Consider the following 15,688-nt stretch of genomic DNA (forward strand, 5'->3'; position numbering starts at 1 on the left):
CACAAAATAAACATTTAGAAAAAAAAAAGAACACAGACTCTGGAAGCAAACTGCCTAAGTTTAAATCCCAGCCATGCCAATTATTGTTTGCATGACCTTGGGCGAGTCATTTAATCTGTGTCTTTCTTCATAAAGTGGGATTAATGAACTATCTATTTTATAAGGTAGTTTTGAAGTTTGAGTGAGCCAATATATGTAAAGTGCTTGGAACCGAGACTGGCACATAATAAATACTTGTGCAAGTGTTTGCTGTTATCAATTTATGGCCTCCAGTTTATTCACTATGACCTCGTTCAAGAGTCTCCTGTACTATGAGGCCTTTCCTGACCACCCTTCTGTCTCCCAGACAGAAAGCCAATCTAATCACTCTCTTCTCTAAGCCATCCCTGTATCTTAAACATGACCCTGTCCCTGCACTCCTTTGTGCTATATTGTGTCTTTTTTAATGCTGTATCCTACTATACTCTGAGCTTCTTGAAAGACTGTGTCTGACTGATTTTTGCGTCCCTGGTACCTGGCACAGGGCTTGGTACATAGAAGATCACTGTGTATTTTTCTGAATGATCAAATGAACTAAAACACTAAAAGCCTTGGCATTGTGTATGAGACCTTGTTCTGCCCCAGTGAGCCTTCTCATCTCATCCCTTATGGCTCCCCATTCCCAGGAATGCATTCCAGCCACACCCTGTTCTTTGCTGTTCTCTGTATAAACTAGTTTCTTTCATGTCTCCAGTGATTTGACTTGATGCTGGTCCCTTTTCCTGGCAAACTTTTCTTTCTTTCTTTCTTTCTTTCTTTCTTTCTTTCTTTCTTTCTTTCTTCTTCTTCTTTTTTTTTTTTTTTTTTATGGAGACAATGCTTCTCATTGGTGAACCCACTCAAGTGCGACTTTCCTCGTGAATCCTAGATTATAAGTTTAATGAGTACAGGGACCTTGGGTATTTTATTTACCTCCTGTCACAGTGCTTGGCATATATTAAGTGGTTAAATAAGTGAGTGTTGAAGTGCTTTCTGAGTCCTTTGGAGGGAATTAGTCCTTCCCTCTTCAATACTGTCTCAGCACTTTCTTCAAATATCCTCATAGCACGTACCTTACTGTATTGTGATGATCAGATTACCTGTACTTTTCCCCAGTCTACTATGAATTCCTGAGCACTGAGACCACAGTGTCTTATTATGTTCTGATTCTGCTCCAAGACCTAACACAGTGCCTGCATGTAAAAATTTATTGACTAAATAATAATCATTCTTATTTGGGGATGCCCTTGCAGGGTCTGTATAGTAAACTATTTAACAAATATTATTACAAAACAACTTCATGCCCAGCACTATGCTATATACTCCAGGGAACATAAAAGAAATTAAAAAATTTTTTTTCTAAATGTTGATTTATTTTTAAGAGAGAGAGAGAGAGAGACAGAGCATAAGCAGGGGGGAGGGGAAGAGAGAGAGAGAGGGAGACACAGGATCTGGAGCAGGCTCCCAGCTGTCATCACAGAGCCTGATGCAGGGCTCGAACTCACAAATCGTGAGATCATGACCTGAGCTGAAGTGGGATGCTTAACCGACTGAGCCACCCAGGTGCCCCCATAAAAGAAATTTAAGATGAAAGTATGAACCCTCATGGGACTTCCTATTGGAGGATCATATTATAAGAAATTAATAAGTAATGATAGAAAATCGTATGTGATCCATTACAAAACTGTTGTTTAGACAGTAAAGGTTAAGAGATAAGAGGAGAGAGCTCAGTGTCTGTTTTAGTGCTCAGAGCACCTTAAAGATTTGAAAAGATTTGGCGAGGTAGAGGGAAGTAGTGATGTATAACCACTTAATAATAAGTAGTACTTGCCGCTCTCTTCCCTTTGTCCGCGCACACATGCTTGCTTTATGTATACACAATGACAAATTAAAAACAAGTTGAGTTAAATTTGCATTTTAAAGACATCTACTCTACCAAGTAACTTATTCCCACATACCAGTGTCACATTTAAATGCCAAGAATCTGCTGAATGTTCAAGCCTCAGTTTCCTCATCAGTAACATTAGAAAGAACTACAACCTGCAGGGTTGTTATGAGAGCTAAATAGATAAATACATGTTGAAAGGGCTAAGCATTGTGCATGTCATATAGTAAAACTGATCAGTAATGTTCTCTTTTCATGTGTGGAAAAGGAGGGGCTTGTGTGGTAACACTAGAGCTGGGAACAGTGATGATGATAGCGATGGTCATGATTACAGCTAACACTGAGCCCGTTTCTCTGGGCCAGGAATTGTGCAGAGTGCTTTACATATATTAACTCTTTAACCTCTGATAACAGCTCTGTGAAATGGATGCTTTTATCATTTATATTTTACAGATGAATCTAAGCCACAGAGAGATTAAGTAGCTTGCTCAAGGTCATGCAGCTCTAAGTGGCAGAGCTGGGATTTGACCTAGACAGTCTGGTTCCACTGTCTGCCCCCTACAGGGCGAACTAAGAAAGTGGAGGTTTCTGAATGTCAAGCAGAAGAGGTATAAAAATCTTGGATATTGGGACCATTGTACTTCTGTTATCGGTATATTACAAGTAATTTTGCCATAGCCTTATCACATTCAGTAGAAGTGATACCCAATAGAGCGTGTGTAATATACATTTGAATGGTAGAGGTTAATTTGGTTAATCTCTCCTTACTTCCTGAAGGGAAAGTGATTTCCTCTATTGGTTGCAATAGATTTTTTTAAATTATTATTAAAAGATTCAAGAATATGTGAATTCTTTTAGGTTCAGCACTTTAGAATGTTCTGTAAACCTTTCCTCCTTCTGTAGGATGGAGCAGCCAATAGATTGTCCCCTGCCCCCTCTGGTGGGATGGTTTCCATGTTATTGCCTAAGTGAATCATTTTCCCTAATTGGTTTTGTCAAACCTGATGTTTCAGCCATCCACAACTATAAGACCAGATGGTATAGGAGAGAGCATGTCTTTCTGGTGATAACCTTTCCACTGCTCATTGTAGCTTCCCCTTTGATACTTTGTGTCCACTTCCCTTGTTCCTCTAAATAATTCAGATAATAACTTGAAATATCTCTTTTGAGACCCATATTTGGACAGAAATAAGGAACATTCTTGGATATATGTGGAATTCTGTTCTGGAATTGACTGCAGATTTTTCTATTTCTGAGCTAAAATTTCGGATCTGAAAACTATACTGGATTTAGTCCTTGAGGGTAAGATGACTTGTTCAATAATACCTAGTGTGGCAGGGAATAGAGAGACAAATAAATTGTCCCAACCCTCAAATTGCTTAGTCAGTGGTGAAGACAGCCTTATAAATAAGTATGTGCATAAAATGCAGATACAGTGGTAGGAATGTGTCCAGATTACAAAGGACTTAAAAGGGAGTGTGGTCAAAATTTGGTAGGAGAGAGTCAGGAAAGGCCTCATAGAAGACGGGATGCTCGAAAGGAGTCTTAAAATATAAGTAGGTGTTTATCATATGGCTGAGGCAAAAAAAAGAGCATCCCAGGCAGAGGGTGTGAAACACTGCAATTCATTTAGGCAGCTTCAGATAGTTTGCTGTGTAGCTGGAACAAATTATGAAGCTGCAAAGGATGTCAGGAGCCAAGTCATGTAAGGCCTTTTATGCCATGCTAGAGTTTGGGCTTCTGTAGTTCCATATACTAGAATGATCTCATGTGGAATCCCTAACCTCATTCTAACCATGTAGAAATGCTAGATAAAAAGTCTCTAATACAAGAGCTGAGCTTGAAAGCAAGAACGAGAAATCTTCAGATGCCAGAAAGAGAGAGGAAATTCAAACCCTAAGCTTTAAGTGGGGGCTGAAGCTGAACAGTTTTATGAAACTAGATATAATGTTTGGGGTGTGAAGTTTTAGGGCCGGTGTGGGGCCTAAGGCCTCAGGCTAATAATTCCCACTTCAAGCTGGGAGCCAAAACAGGTCTACCATGTTTGTGAAAAATGAACTAGAAAAATTCCATCCACAAGTCCAAGGCAATAGCATGAAAGTGATGATCTTCTCAGGGGTTTTGGATGGAAAAAGAATTGACTATAATAAATTAGAACCCCATACTTACTACTATGCGTGGTTTTAAATTTACACTCTTAGCAAAGCAGGAAAAAAGTGAACATAACTGGCATAGATCAGAGAAATCCAGAGGCTTTGGCCAAGGCAAATGTGAGATTTCCTGTTAAAACACCTCACACCCTAGGACACCAGATCCCCATGGAAATAGTCTCCATTAAAGATGAACTCATGGTCAAAATTATCCAGAGGGAGAATGAGCAGATAGAGATAAATAATAGCATTTCTACCCCAAGAAGTGGCAATAAGGGCACAACCTGAAAGAGATCTTAAATATGTGAATTTTATAACGAAAAGATTAGATACTGTAAGAAAAAACCAAAAGACTATGAAAAGAAATTGGGTAGATTTTGAGGAAAATATTAAGTTGTCCTATGAAAAAATTATTCCTTTATGGAGACATGGAACAGGTTAAAAGTAGACAAGCCATAGCTACAGAGAGTAATAGTGGATTGGAAGCTTGAGGCGAGGAAATCACTTAGAATTCATTCCAGAGAAATAGAGAAAAATATGAAAGAACAGTTAAGGTACACGAAAGGATAGACAAGTCATTTATATTTCTAGTAGGGATTTCTGAAGCCGAAGCTTGTGAGGAGGATACTGATACAGATTTCATAGAGCATATGTCTTAAAAAGTATAATAATGAACACTGTAATGATAGAAATAGAATGTATAATTTGCCAACCGTAAAGAAAAGATCAAAGAAAACTCAAGCTGTTACAAAGATAAGAAAGGAAAAGTAAAAGAAGCAAAGAGGAAGTATATCCAGTTATATCAGTAATCATAATAAATGCAAGTGGCTTAGCCATGCCTGTTAAAAGATAGAGATTCTCAGATTGGATGGGGAATAGGGGCAAAATAAAGCAACCATAGGCCATTTAAAGCATAATGACCCAGAAGAGTTAAAAGGCAAGGGATGGAAGACGATGTTGACTATGTCACAGGCAGGAGTTCATCCTAGCAATGTTTACAACAGGAAAAATGTTGGGTGGGGCTGACCCTAAATATCCATTAGGGGAATAGATTTTAAAATTCTAAGACATTTGTGTGTAAAAATAATGGAATACTATCCATTACTATTAAGTGGATCAACTGCGTTTATGTATATGAGTATGAATGCATGGAGAAAATATATTGAGTGAAAAAAAGCCTTTTGCAGAATGATATGATATTTATACTTTACATCTTCTTCCTATTGAAAATATCCCCTTAACTGGCTTCATTTATTTATTTTGCATACCATATACCACTGACAGTATTGTTTTGTATTGTAGCAGATCATAACAAAGAACTTGTCTCCCTTCTGGCTAAAGCACCCCAAGGCTGAGAACAAAGCAAAGTGTTCCCAGATGAGTTTCTAGACTATGCAGAAATTGTGAAGGCGGTACATGAAGACCAGTTTCGGAATCCCGAACCCATCACCTACTCTAGGGCATAAAGAAGGTTGAAATTAAAAGAAGAGAGGAGAGAGAGTTCCCTTGGATATAGTGGGAGGGCTGTGGTATTTTCACTTGGAGAACTTGACCTCTGTACCTGGATCTGGTGGACACAGAGACCAGATCTGTGCCTGGGAAAGACTAAAAACAAAGAGTGGCTGAATGGGAAGGCTGTTAACCCTTAGAATTCTTCAGGGCAAAGATGAGGATATAGCAGAAAAAATGTGAGCTGGCCTGGAGTTGATTTAAAGGGGTTAAGTTCACAAGGATCATTGGAAGGTCAGTGGGACCCCCACAGAGAGCGTGTGTAAAGTGGTTTGCCGAAAACTGGGAGCTTGCGGGGAGTTGGACGTGGCTGGCTAGAAGAGGCATTGCCAACACTACAGGGATGGCAAGTGAGGTCTCAACAATGGGGGCTCTCCGAGGAACCACAGAAACACCTCAAAAGAAAAAAGAGTCTGCTTTCCGAATCTGCCAAGTCTAGAGAGCACACTAAAACCGGACTAGTGTAGTATCACAAAAGAGGAGAAGGCTTTTCCTGTCCCTTACCTCTCCTCCTTTTCCCAGCTTCAAACCTGGAAGGGTCAGAGGCCAAAGCAAACAAGCAGATGGGGGAAGGGGAAGCAAAATGGGGAGAGGAGTCAGACCTCTCCCACCATGGGCTGCTAGGTTGGAAGCAGACCCCAGCCAGGGAAGGAAATTGAGATTTTGTTGTTGCTTTTTATTGAACTATAACCTGTATATAGAAAAGTGAACAAATCACGAATGTGCATCTTGACAGATTTTCACGAAGTGAACACACCTGTGTCACCAGTATCCAGATCAAGAAACAGAACATTACCAGAATCCCAGAAGCCCTCTGTGCCCCCTTCCTTTCCCTAATTGGGCCTACCTCCCCGGGGAAATAACCATCCAAGACAGTATTTTTTTGTAATTATGAAAGCAACTTTATTATTTTGTCTTTCAGTTTAATTTTTTTAATTCTTAGTTGAAATAACTTCAGAACTACGAAAAAGTTGCAACAGAGTACAAGGAACTTCCTCATCCCCTTCACCCAGATTCCTTAAGTGTTCATATTTTACACCAAATGGAGAGATGCATATCAACTTGAAGGTGGTGATTTCTCTTAGAAACAGGAGAGAAATGAGTTTAGTGAAGGGTGTAAGGAGACAAACTTTAGAATGTTTTGTTATTTTATGGGAAATGGCAAAATGTTAACTTTTTTTCAGTTATAAATAGTTACTCTGTACCTTATTATGTGTTTCAGAGTTTTAAAAACTTTTCAAACAAGAGAGTTTGACTTTTATCATCTAGGAAGTGGGGAGCTGTTGAAGTATGCTTTTTATTGTTGAAATAAATATGCCTTTATGGCTTCTTTGCTTTCTATCCTTGCTTGTGAATGAAGACACTTAAGTGAGCTATAAGGTTGATTCACCTTAGTATCATTTTTCTTTTCTTCTCATCCTTATTGCCTCTCTCTGCTAAGTGCCCAGCAGTGTCTGACATGGTGAGATTAAAACTTGCACTTTTCCTAATAGATGTAACTCTCTTCCTCATTTGCAGTAAGCGGGACCTGCTTTTAAGCAATTACCCATCATTTGGGGCCATCACGTACTGTGCTTTGGTTCAGGTCATAATCAATAATTCATATGTCAATAGGAGCCCCATTAACTCAGGTGAAGGCAGATGTTTTTCTAATGAAAATGTTCCATTTCCAAATGACTTTTCTTTTTCCCAGAGAGTTGTGGTTATAGAAGACATAAAAAGGTGGAAAACTACGCTGGAGCTTCCTGGTCAGACCAGAGAGAATCTAGTTGAAGCTTTACGAGAATTAAAGAAGAAAATACCCTCCAGGGAAGTGTTAAAATCAACAAGGATAGGTATGTTCTTCTGAATTTTATGAAAAGTGCTTATATTTTGTCTCTTCTTCCTCTCTTCCCTGCCTCAAACATTAAGTTATCTATCATATCAGTGCCTCTCAGACTGTCCGTGGTGAAGGACCATTGTTTAAAAAATTCTCCATTGGTTGCAGACCAATACTTCTATAACACATAATAAAAATTTCCAGAAAAATAAAATTAAAATATACAAAATACAAGCCACACTTCTTCTTCTTTCTTCTTTTTTTTTTCTTTTTTTTTAGATTCAACAGGTACAGAATTACTCCGTCAAATTGCTATTAAAGTTTCTTAATGCATACTTCAGTTTCTGTACTTACCTCATAGACTGGTAACCAGCAGTGATCTAGGGATAACATTTTGAGCGCGTTTGACGCAAGATGTGTAGAAATGAATGAGACATGGTTTGTCACCTCAAGGAACTTGAGGTTTGGTAGGAGAAACAAGCGTGTAGGCAATGAGGAGCAGAAAATATTATAGGTTATAAATAAAAACGTATAAAGAGTATCCTGGATATCATTGTACTCTGTACAAGGTACCTGCTGGCACAAAGGACAGAGCAGTCACCTACATCTGGGGAATTCAGAAAAGATTTCATAGAAGAGATGACATTTCTGCTAAATCTTGACAGTTAAATCTTAGCTTTTCTGTCTTGAGCAGAAATAACTTGCAGAGTGTGGTTTGTAAAAACAAAATGATGGCAACATTTGCCGCTACATCCTTTATTACAGCATTGAGATGTTTAAAAGGTAAGTCAGGGACTACGTTGAATTGCCATTTTAGTACAGTACACAACTGTGAATAATATGTAAGGGAGGGCCAACATGTGTTCCTCAAGCTGCTCCCAGCTCCCTAGGGAGTCCAGGGTAGTCATTCACAGCTGCTGTTCTTGCCCTCGCCAGTGCAACCAATGCCTTCTCTGCCTCCCCTTGACCTCTTGTTCATGGGAAGCAAAAGAGAGAGCAGCTTCAGACTGGCGCTAACAGCTGGCAAGAGCTGTGTGGAATCCCCCAGAGGGCCCCCCAAGAGTCTCGAGAGTTGCACCCCTGTAATATAAACCAGAATCTGAGAAAATTAGATGCTTAAAGAACATAAAACCCCATCATTACAGCCAAGGAGATTCTCCCATCTGCTGCTGGATTTTCTCTTTATAAGTCATGGTCACTAGAGGGCAATAAGACCATTCATATGAGCCGATAAGGTATTTCCACCAGTAGAGGGTACTAGTGATTAATGTTTTGTGACATGTATATATGTACATATGTGTATGTTCATATTTAGGCACACACCACAAATGCCATTTCTGCCCAGATCATAAATATCAACGGAATAGGCTGGAATTGTCCCACAAACACAGACCAGATGATCATTTAAAAATATATATTTCTGTTTATGGGGTGCCTAGCTGGATCAGTCAGTAGAGCAGGTGACTCTTGATCTTAGGGTTGTGAGTTCAAGCCCCACATTGGGCACAGAGATCAAGTAAAAAAAAATTATTTGTCCTTTGAGTACAATTGCAAGTGTGCTTTTAAGAATGGGTGTGTCTGATGTTCATAGATTTCAATTCAAGGATCATAATGAAACCATAACAAGGAGGCTTAACTTAGGAGGAGCTGGAAATTATCCAACTTTTGATTCCTGACCTTACCCTAAGCCCTCCCTAAACCTGAGGTTGTATGGAATATAGGGGTTTCTTGGTTCCTTTGTAGTTACTTCAGTTGCTAGGCTGAAGATTCATTTGGATCATTGCCTGAAAATGTCTCCATTCTTCTACCTTTAGCCTCCTGCCTGTCCATATCCTGTGGACTAAAAGGGACAAATATTTACTGACTACTTTGTGCTAGGAACTGCGCTGGCGTAATAATAAAGGAGACAGATATTGTCCTCTCCTTTTTGGATCCTGCAGTCTAATGGAAGGACAGACAGTTTAATAAGAGTTATCATACAGTGCGATGAGTGCTCTGATGATGGGTAGAAGCTAGCCAAAGGAGTATATGCATTGGGAGTAGAGAAGAAGGTGTTGAAGAATGTGTTAGATAGTGGGTAACGTGAGCTTTACAGAGGACTGGAGGGGGGAGAGAACATGATGCATTCCAGAAACTAAAAGTTTGGTGTGTGTGAAATGTAATAAATGGGAAAGTGTGGCAAGAAATGAAACTGGAGAGGCAGTCTGGACCAGATGGAAGAGGCTCTTTGTAAGCCTGTTTGGTCTTAGTGTGTGTATTAGTTGTCTATCCCTGTGTAAAAATCACCCCCAAATTTAGCAGCTGAAGCTTTTGTTATCTCACATAGTTTTTCTGAGGGTCAGGAATCTGGAAGCTGCTTATTTGGGTGGTTCTGGCTCACGGTCCTTTAAGAGGTTGCAGTCAAGCTGTTGGCTGGGGCTGCAGTCATCTGAAAGTTTCACCAGGGCTTGAGGATCTCACGATGGCTCATTCACTGAACTGCTGGCAGGAGGCCTCAGTTCCTCATCACATGGGCCTCTTCTTATGGCTGCTTATGACACGGCAGCTGACTTACCCAGAACAAGAGACCCAAGAGAGAACAACCAAGATGGATGCCACAGCGTGTTTCATTACCTAATCTTGGAAGTGACAAGGTATCGCTTCTGTCACCGAGACCAACCCAGGTAAAATTTGGGAGGCAACTGCATACAGGTTATGAACACCAAGAGGTAAGGATCTTTGGAGGCTATTAGTAGATTGGCTACCACAATATGTATTTCTTTTTTTTTTTTTTTAACGTTTGTTTACTTTTGAGAGAGAGAAAGTGCAAGCAGGGGAGGGGCAGAGAGAAATGGGGACAGAGTATCTAAAGTGGGCTCTGTTAACAACAGAGAGCCCAGTGTGGGGCTCAAACTCATGAACCATGAGATGACCTGAGCTGAAGTTGGATGCTCAACCAACTAAGCCACCCAGACGCCCCCAAAGTGCTTCTCTTTCATTATTCCTTCATTTTTGGATTCTACAATTAGAAGTATGTTTAGACCTTTTATTTTCCATACCTCTTAGCTTGTCTGTCATAATCCTATCTCCTTATCCCATAGAATTCCAGTAAATTTCTTCAGATATATATCTTCCAAGTCATTAATTCTCTCTTCAGCTCACTCTAATCAGCTGTTGAACCCATTCACTGAGTTTTTTGTTTCAAAAACTGTTTTACATTTTTATAAAATTTCCCCCCAATCTGTCTCTTTTAAATATTGTTTGTACATCCTTGTGATAGTGCCTTTGATTTCTTTAAATATTAATGTATGGTTCTTCTGTATACTTCATCTGACTATTCTAATATTTATAGTCCTTGGGGGTTTAAATCTTTGTTTCTTCTAAGTCTTATGGTGCTTGCCTTTCCATGTCTCGTTGATGTTTAATTGTGAGCTCATTCTTTTCTTTTAATCCATGGAAATTCTGTGGGGTTAAGTTGGAGCTTATCGCTAGAGGGGATTCACTTTTTTTTTTTTTCTTTCTGCCAGTAGTCAAGGACCACTTCTTACCTGGAGTACTTTAGCACACCTTGCAAAGATCCCAGCCCAGTATCAGAGTCCAACTAACCGGTTAACTCTCCCACTTCACCATGGGCCCAAAGCTAAGTATTTTAGTAACATCGCTGTTAACATCACCCCTTAGGATAACCCTACTTCTTTAGCCTCTGTCTACTTTTTTTGAGGGAATGAAGTGACTTTTGTCCAGAATTTATCTAGTGTATTGCAGTGCAAGGGTAGCTTTAGTCCATCGTAAAGCCTGAGTTCTTAAGGATAAAAAGTGGTTGCATCGAAGTGTTTTGAATGGAGGAGTGACATATTCAGATTTGCGTTTTAGGGAAATCTGTCTACCAGAAGAGTGTTGGAGAAAAGCAAACCTAGAGGCAGGGAGGCCAGTTAAGATGCAATTGAAATGTCTGGGTGAGAAATGAGAGTGACCTGGATCGGATAGTCATTGTGGGTATGGAGAAGTGTGGTTGGAATCAAGAGATTAAAATCCGAAGGATGTAGACATTGATCGGATGTTGGGAATGAAGATAAAGGAATGAAGGTTGAAGCCCAGACTTCTCATATGGGCAAATTGGTGGATGGCAGTACCACTTATTACCATAGAGATGGGGGGAATAACAAGTTCCATTTTAGACTTAGTGTATTTGATATACTGTGGGGCATCCAAGAGGAAATGTCCAACAAGATGTTGGATGTACAAGGCTGAAGCTAAGGAGAGACTATAAATATACACTTGAGAGTCATCATCAGCATATAGCTAGAAACCGAGGCAACAGAAATAATAAGCTTGCCCGGGGAGAGTATATAAGAAAAGCTAAGAGCCAAGTCCAAAATCCTGAGGCACACCAGTATTTAACAGACTTGTAGAAGGAAACTGTGAAGGTGTGACCAGGAAAACAGGAGGGAATGCTGTCATGCAGTGGGAAGGAGTGGGCATTTGCTGGGGGGGGGGGGGGGGGGGGTAGTGTCAGTATGTCCATTGTTGTCAAAGGGCCAAATAAGCTAAATCTATTAGATTTTGCAAAGTAAGGTCATTAACAGTTTTGATGAAGACAGCTTCAAAGGCAAGGTTAGGAGCAGAAACGGGAAGAGTAAGGAAGAAGTAAGGAAATGAAACTGGCCCTTTTAAAAAATTTTGTATTGAAAGAAAAGAGAGGCAGCAGTATCAGAAAAGAAATGTGGGATGGAAGAAAGTTCTGACTTTTGGAACAGGAGAGAAGCCAGCCTGCGGAGTGACAGGTTCATAGAGGGAACCTGGTCTGGGCGAACGGACTGGGCTTAGCAGGGACTGACTGTGGAAGTGATAGGGAATGAGGATGCCAACATGCCTTTCGCTTTGTTACCCTCTCCTCCAGCTCATCCTATCTGCCCTCAGACACACTCAGATCTTCCCCTTTAACTGTCTGCTGCGTCTTCCAGGCACCTGTTTCTCTTTTATAGCCAAATTCCTTTAAAAATGATTGATACACATTCACAACTCCCATTCCCGCCCCTCCCATTCCTTCATTAAACCCTTTCCATCCTGGCTTCTCCTACACCACTCTTCTTTCCTCACAGGACACGAGTGATTTCTTTCTACCCAGATCCAATACTCTTGTCTCATTTCTCATCTTCCCAGATCTGTGAACTTGAGACCATTGATTACTCTCTTTTCTGTTGACATAAATGGCACTGAACCTGTTGCCCATTCTGTGTCTGTTATTTTATATGTTTATTTCTTTCATATGCCTTATCTGACTTTATAATTAGCTCATTTTTTGGCTTCTTTGTCTTTTATTTGCTAAATCGCGGCTCTGTGCCTGCAGGACCATGCTATTTTATTCACCAGTGCTTTTCAAGCATTAGTGTGGCATATAGCAGCGGCTTAGGATATGTTCATCAAATCAGTGAAAACCACAGGGTCAAGGATTCCCTCCATGGCTCTTTCTAGCTTTGTATATCCTGTTTCTTGCCCTTCTCTCTTTCTTCAGTCCTTGTCCCTTTCCCCAAACAGAAGGGACTTTAGAGTACCTACCCAAAGAGCTTGTGCACTTCAGCTTAACTGAGGCCTTATTTCAGGTAATTCTTGGGCATATATATCTCCTAGCCTGATTCATTTTTGAATCTTAGACTTTTAGAAATGTTCCAGTTTATATTCCTGCCATTTTCTTAAAATCTTACTAATTTAATGGGTAAAAATAGCATCTTGTTTTTCATTTGCTGCATAGAATGAATTGTTTTCTGTGTTTATAGGCACTCTCTTCTTTTCTTTGTGAATTGTATTCTTTGTTTACTGTTGAGATCTTTTAATTTTTGTTATCTATTTCTGAATTCTATAAATGTCAATGTTGTAACACTTTTAAATCCATTTAGCTACTTGAATTTGTAAAGAAGGAAACTAAGACCCAGGAAGATGAAGTGACTTATCCAGGGCCACTTAGCGAGGTTAGCACTAGCAATGTAATGAGAACCCAGGTCTCTTGGGGCAGCATTCTTTCCTGGTTAGCAGACAGACTGTCATTGTGCCCTGGACCCCAGCCATATGTGCCTTTATTTTATTGGAGCATTTCTATGGGTTCTGCCATCTGCTCAAACTCACCTCTTTTAAGTCAGAATTTAGTGCCATTTCTTATGTACCCCAGTTGAGAGTTTTCTCCTTGTATTCCCATTTTAGTCAGCATCTCTTGGATTTTGCTCTGACGTAAACTCTCTTAGGTAGAAATGTCCAACAGGCAATCGGAGATGTGGGATTGAAGTGCAGATGAGAGATTTAAGACTAAAAATACATGTTTGGAAGTTCATCTGCCTGGAAATATTTGCTTAAAGTCACCTAAGTGGATGAATTCTCTGAGTAAAAGAACAGATTAAAGGGGTGAAGGATTGAACCTGAGCGAATGTCTGTGGAGGGGAAGCGGGAGGAGGAAGAGGAACCAGTGAAGAGGTAGAGGTGTAATTAAGAAGGAGGAGGGAGAGAGCCAGGGCAGTACAGTGATGTGCAGGCCCAGGAGGAGAGTGTTTTAAGAGGCAGGAGAAATGTGTGCCCTCACTATTCTCAAGTGGTCTGGGAAGTCGAGGGCTGGCTGGACAAAAGCCTTTGGACCTAGCACTTAATTAAGGGCTCTGTGACTGGATACCTTTATCATAGAGGAAATAAGTGGGCAAGGAGTACTGGGTAAATGTCTCGTAAGGCCGTGGAGTGAGCAAGCATGCTCCCCTTTTTTCATATTGTATACACGAATATTCTGGGGAAAGTTTTATGTCAGTCCTATTGATCTGATTTCAGAGACGTCTTACTTTCATTCACGACTGGTTAACAACAGCAAAAAACCCTGTACTTCCAAAGTACTTTCCGATCTATGATCTCATTTGATCCACTTAACAAGTGTGTGAGGGAAACGTTATGATTTTCTCCGTTTTACAAATGGGAAACTGAAGCTTAGAGAGTTTGAAGGAACTTGCCCTAGGTCAGAAAACCAAATAATAAGTGACAAAGCTCTGATGTACTTACGCCGTGTCATGCCACCTCTTGAAACCTAAAGGTGCACCTTTGTCCCTGGTAAACTCTTACTTTTCCTTCACTTGAGACCCAGATGAAACAGTCTTCTATGTGAAGCTAAAAATGTTTGTTGGATGAATAAGTGAGTTAGTGAGTGGGTCAATGAATGGGTGTGCGATTTAACTTGATAAAGGTTATGGAATAAGTTAGTGGTAAAGACCTTCCAAATGACCTTTTCTTTTCGATTTGTCCTATAGATTGTCACTGCTTCAGCAATCTTGAAGTACTTATAGATTCCTGTATTCATTTTCCATTGAATGGTGCCATGACAAAGTGCCACAAAATTAGTGGTTGAAAACCTTGAAACACAGATTTATTTATTATCTTATAGTTTTATAGGTCAGAAGTTCAGGACAGGTCTCATTGGGTAAAATCAAGGTGTTGACAAGGCTGTCTTCCTTCCTGGATATTCTAGGGGAGAATCTGTTTCCTTGCCTTTTCTACTTTCTAGAAGCACCTGCATTCTGTGGCTCATGGTTCCCTTCCTTCATCTGTAGAGCTGGCAGTTGTGGGTCGAATTCTTACACTTACCTCCCCAACATAAGCCTTCTGTCTCTTCTACTTTTAAAGACCCATGTGAGTATATTGGGCCCACTTAGATAATTAAGGCTAATCTCCCCATCTCAGGGTCCTTAACATTAATCTCATCAAAGTCCCATTTTCCATGTGAGGTAATATATTCACAGGTTCTGAGGATTAGGGCATGGATATCCTTGGGAATCATTATTTTTCTTACCACAGCCCTTAAATTATGCCATGCTATTTCAGGTTCTATGTTCTCGTTCACTGTACTTCTCATGTGAGTCCTGTCTTCTTGAGTCATTGTTGAGACTCAAGACGAGAATTACCTCTTTTCATGGTGTTCCCCTTTGCCAGCTGAATTGACTCCTCTGTCCTTTTGACCCCCCTGGGTTTCCCCTTCAATACTGTCTTAGGACCCTGGAACTGCCTGTAATACTTCCGTATTTTGTTTTGTTTAGGTGTCTTCTCCTAGGCTTAGACCTACCTGGAGCTCCTTGAGTACAGGATTGTCTTATTCAGCATTCTATCCCAGGGTCTAGCACAAGACCTGGTATATACTTTGTATTCGGTAATGTTTGCCAAATGAGCAAAAAGACTGCTTCCTGCAGGGAATTCGTCTTAACAATGTGTTGGGATGCAGAAACCCCCTACCCTTAAACCTAGGGGACTGGACTTAGATCATAAGACCAGCCAGGGGCACTGCTTGCTTTAAAACATAAACTTCAT

General features: G+C 40.2%; 1 protein-coding gene across 2 annotated transcripts in view; it reads left to right on the forward strand.

Annotated features, from left to right (window-relative positions):
* TCEANC2 (transcription elongation factor A N-terminal and central domain containing 2) overlaps positions 1 to 15,688 on the forward strand; it is a 37,813-nt gene that overhangs the window by 3,588 nt on the left and 18,537 nt on the right. For both annotated transcript variants that reach the window (XM_042951484.1, XM_042951483.1), the window contains exon 3: positions 7,256 to 7,397. In XM_042951484.1, coding sequence (XP_042807418.1) covers positions 7,256 to 7,397 — 142 coding nt within the window. The remainder of the gene's footprint in view (positions 1 to 7,255; positions 7,398 to 15,688) is intronic.

Source organism: Panthera leo, chromosome C1, assembly GCF_018350215.1.
Source record: "Panthera leo isolate Ple1 chromosome C1, P.leo_Ple1_pat1.1, whole genome shotgun sequence".
Classification (NCBI taxonomy): Eukaryota; Metazoa; Chordata; class Mammalia; order Carnivora; family Felidae; genus Panthera; species Panthera leo.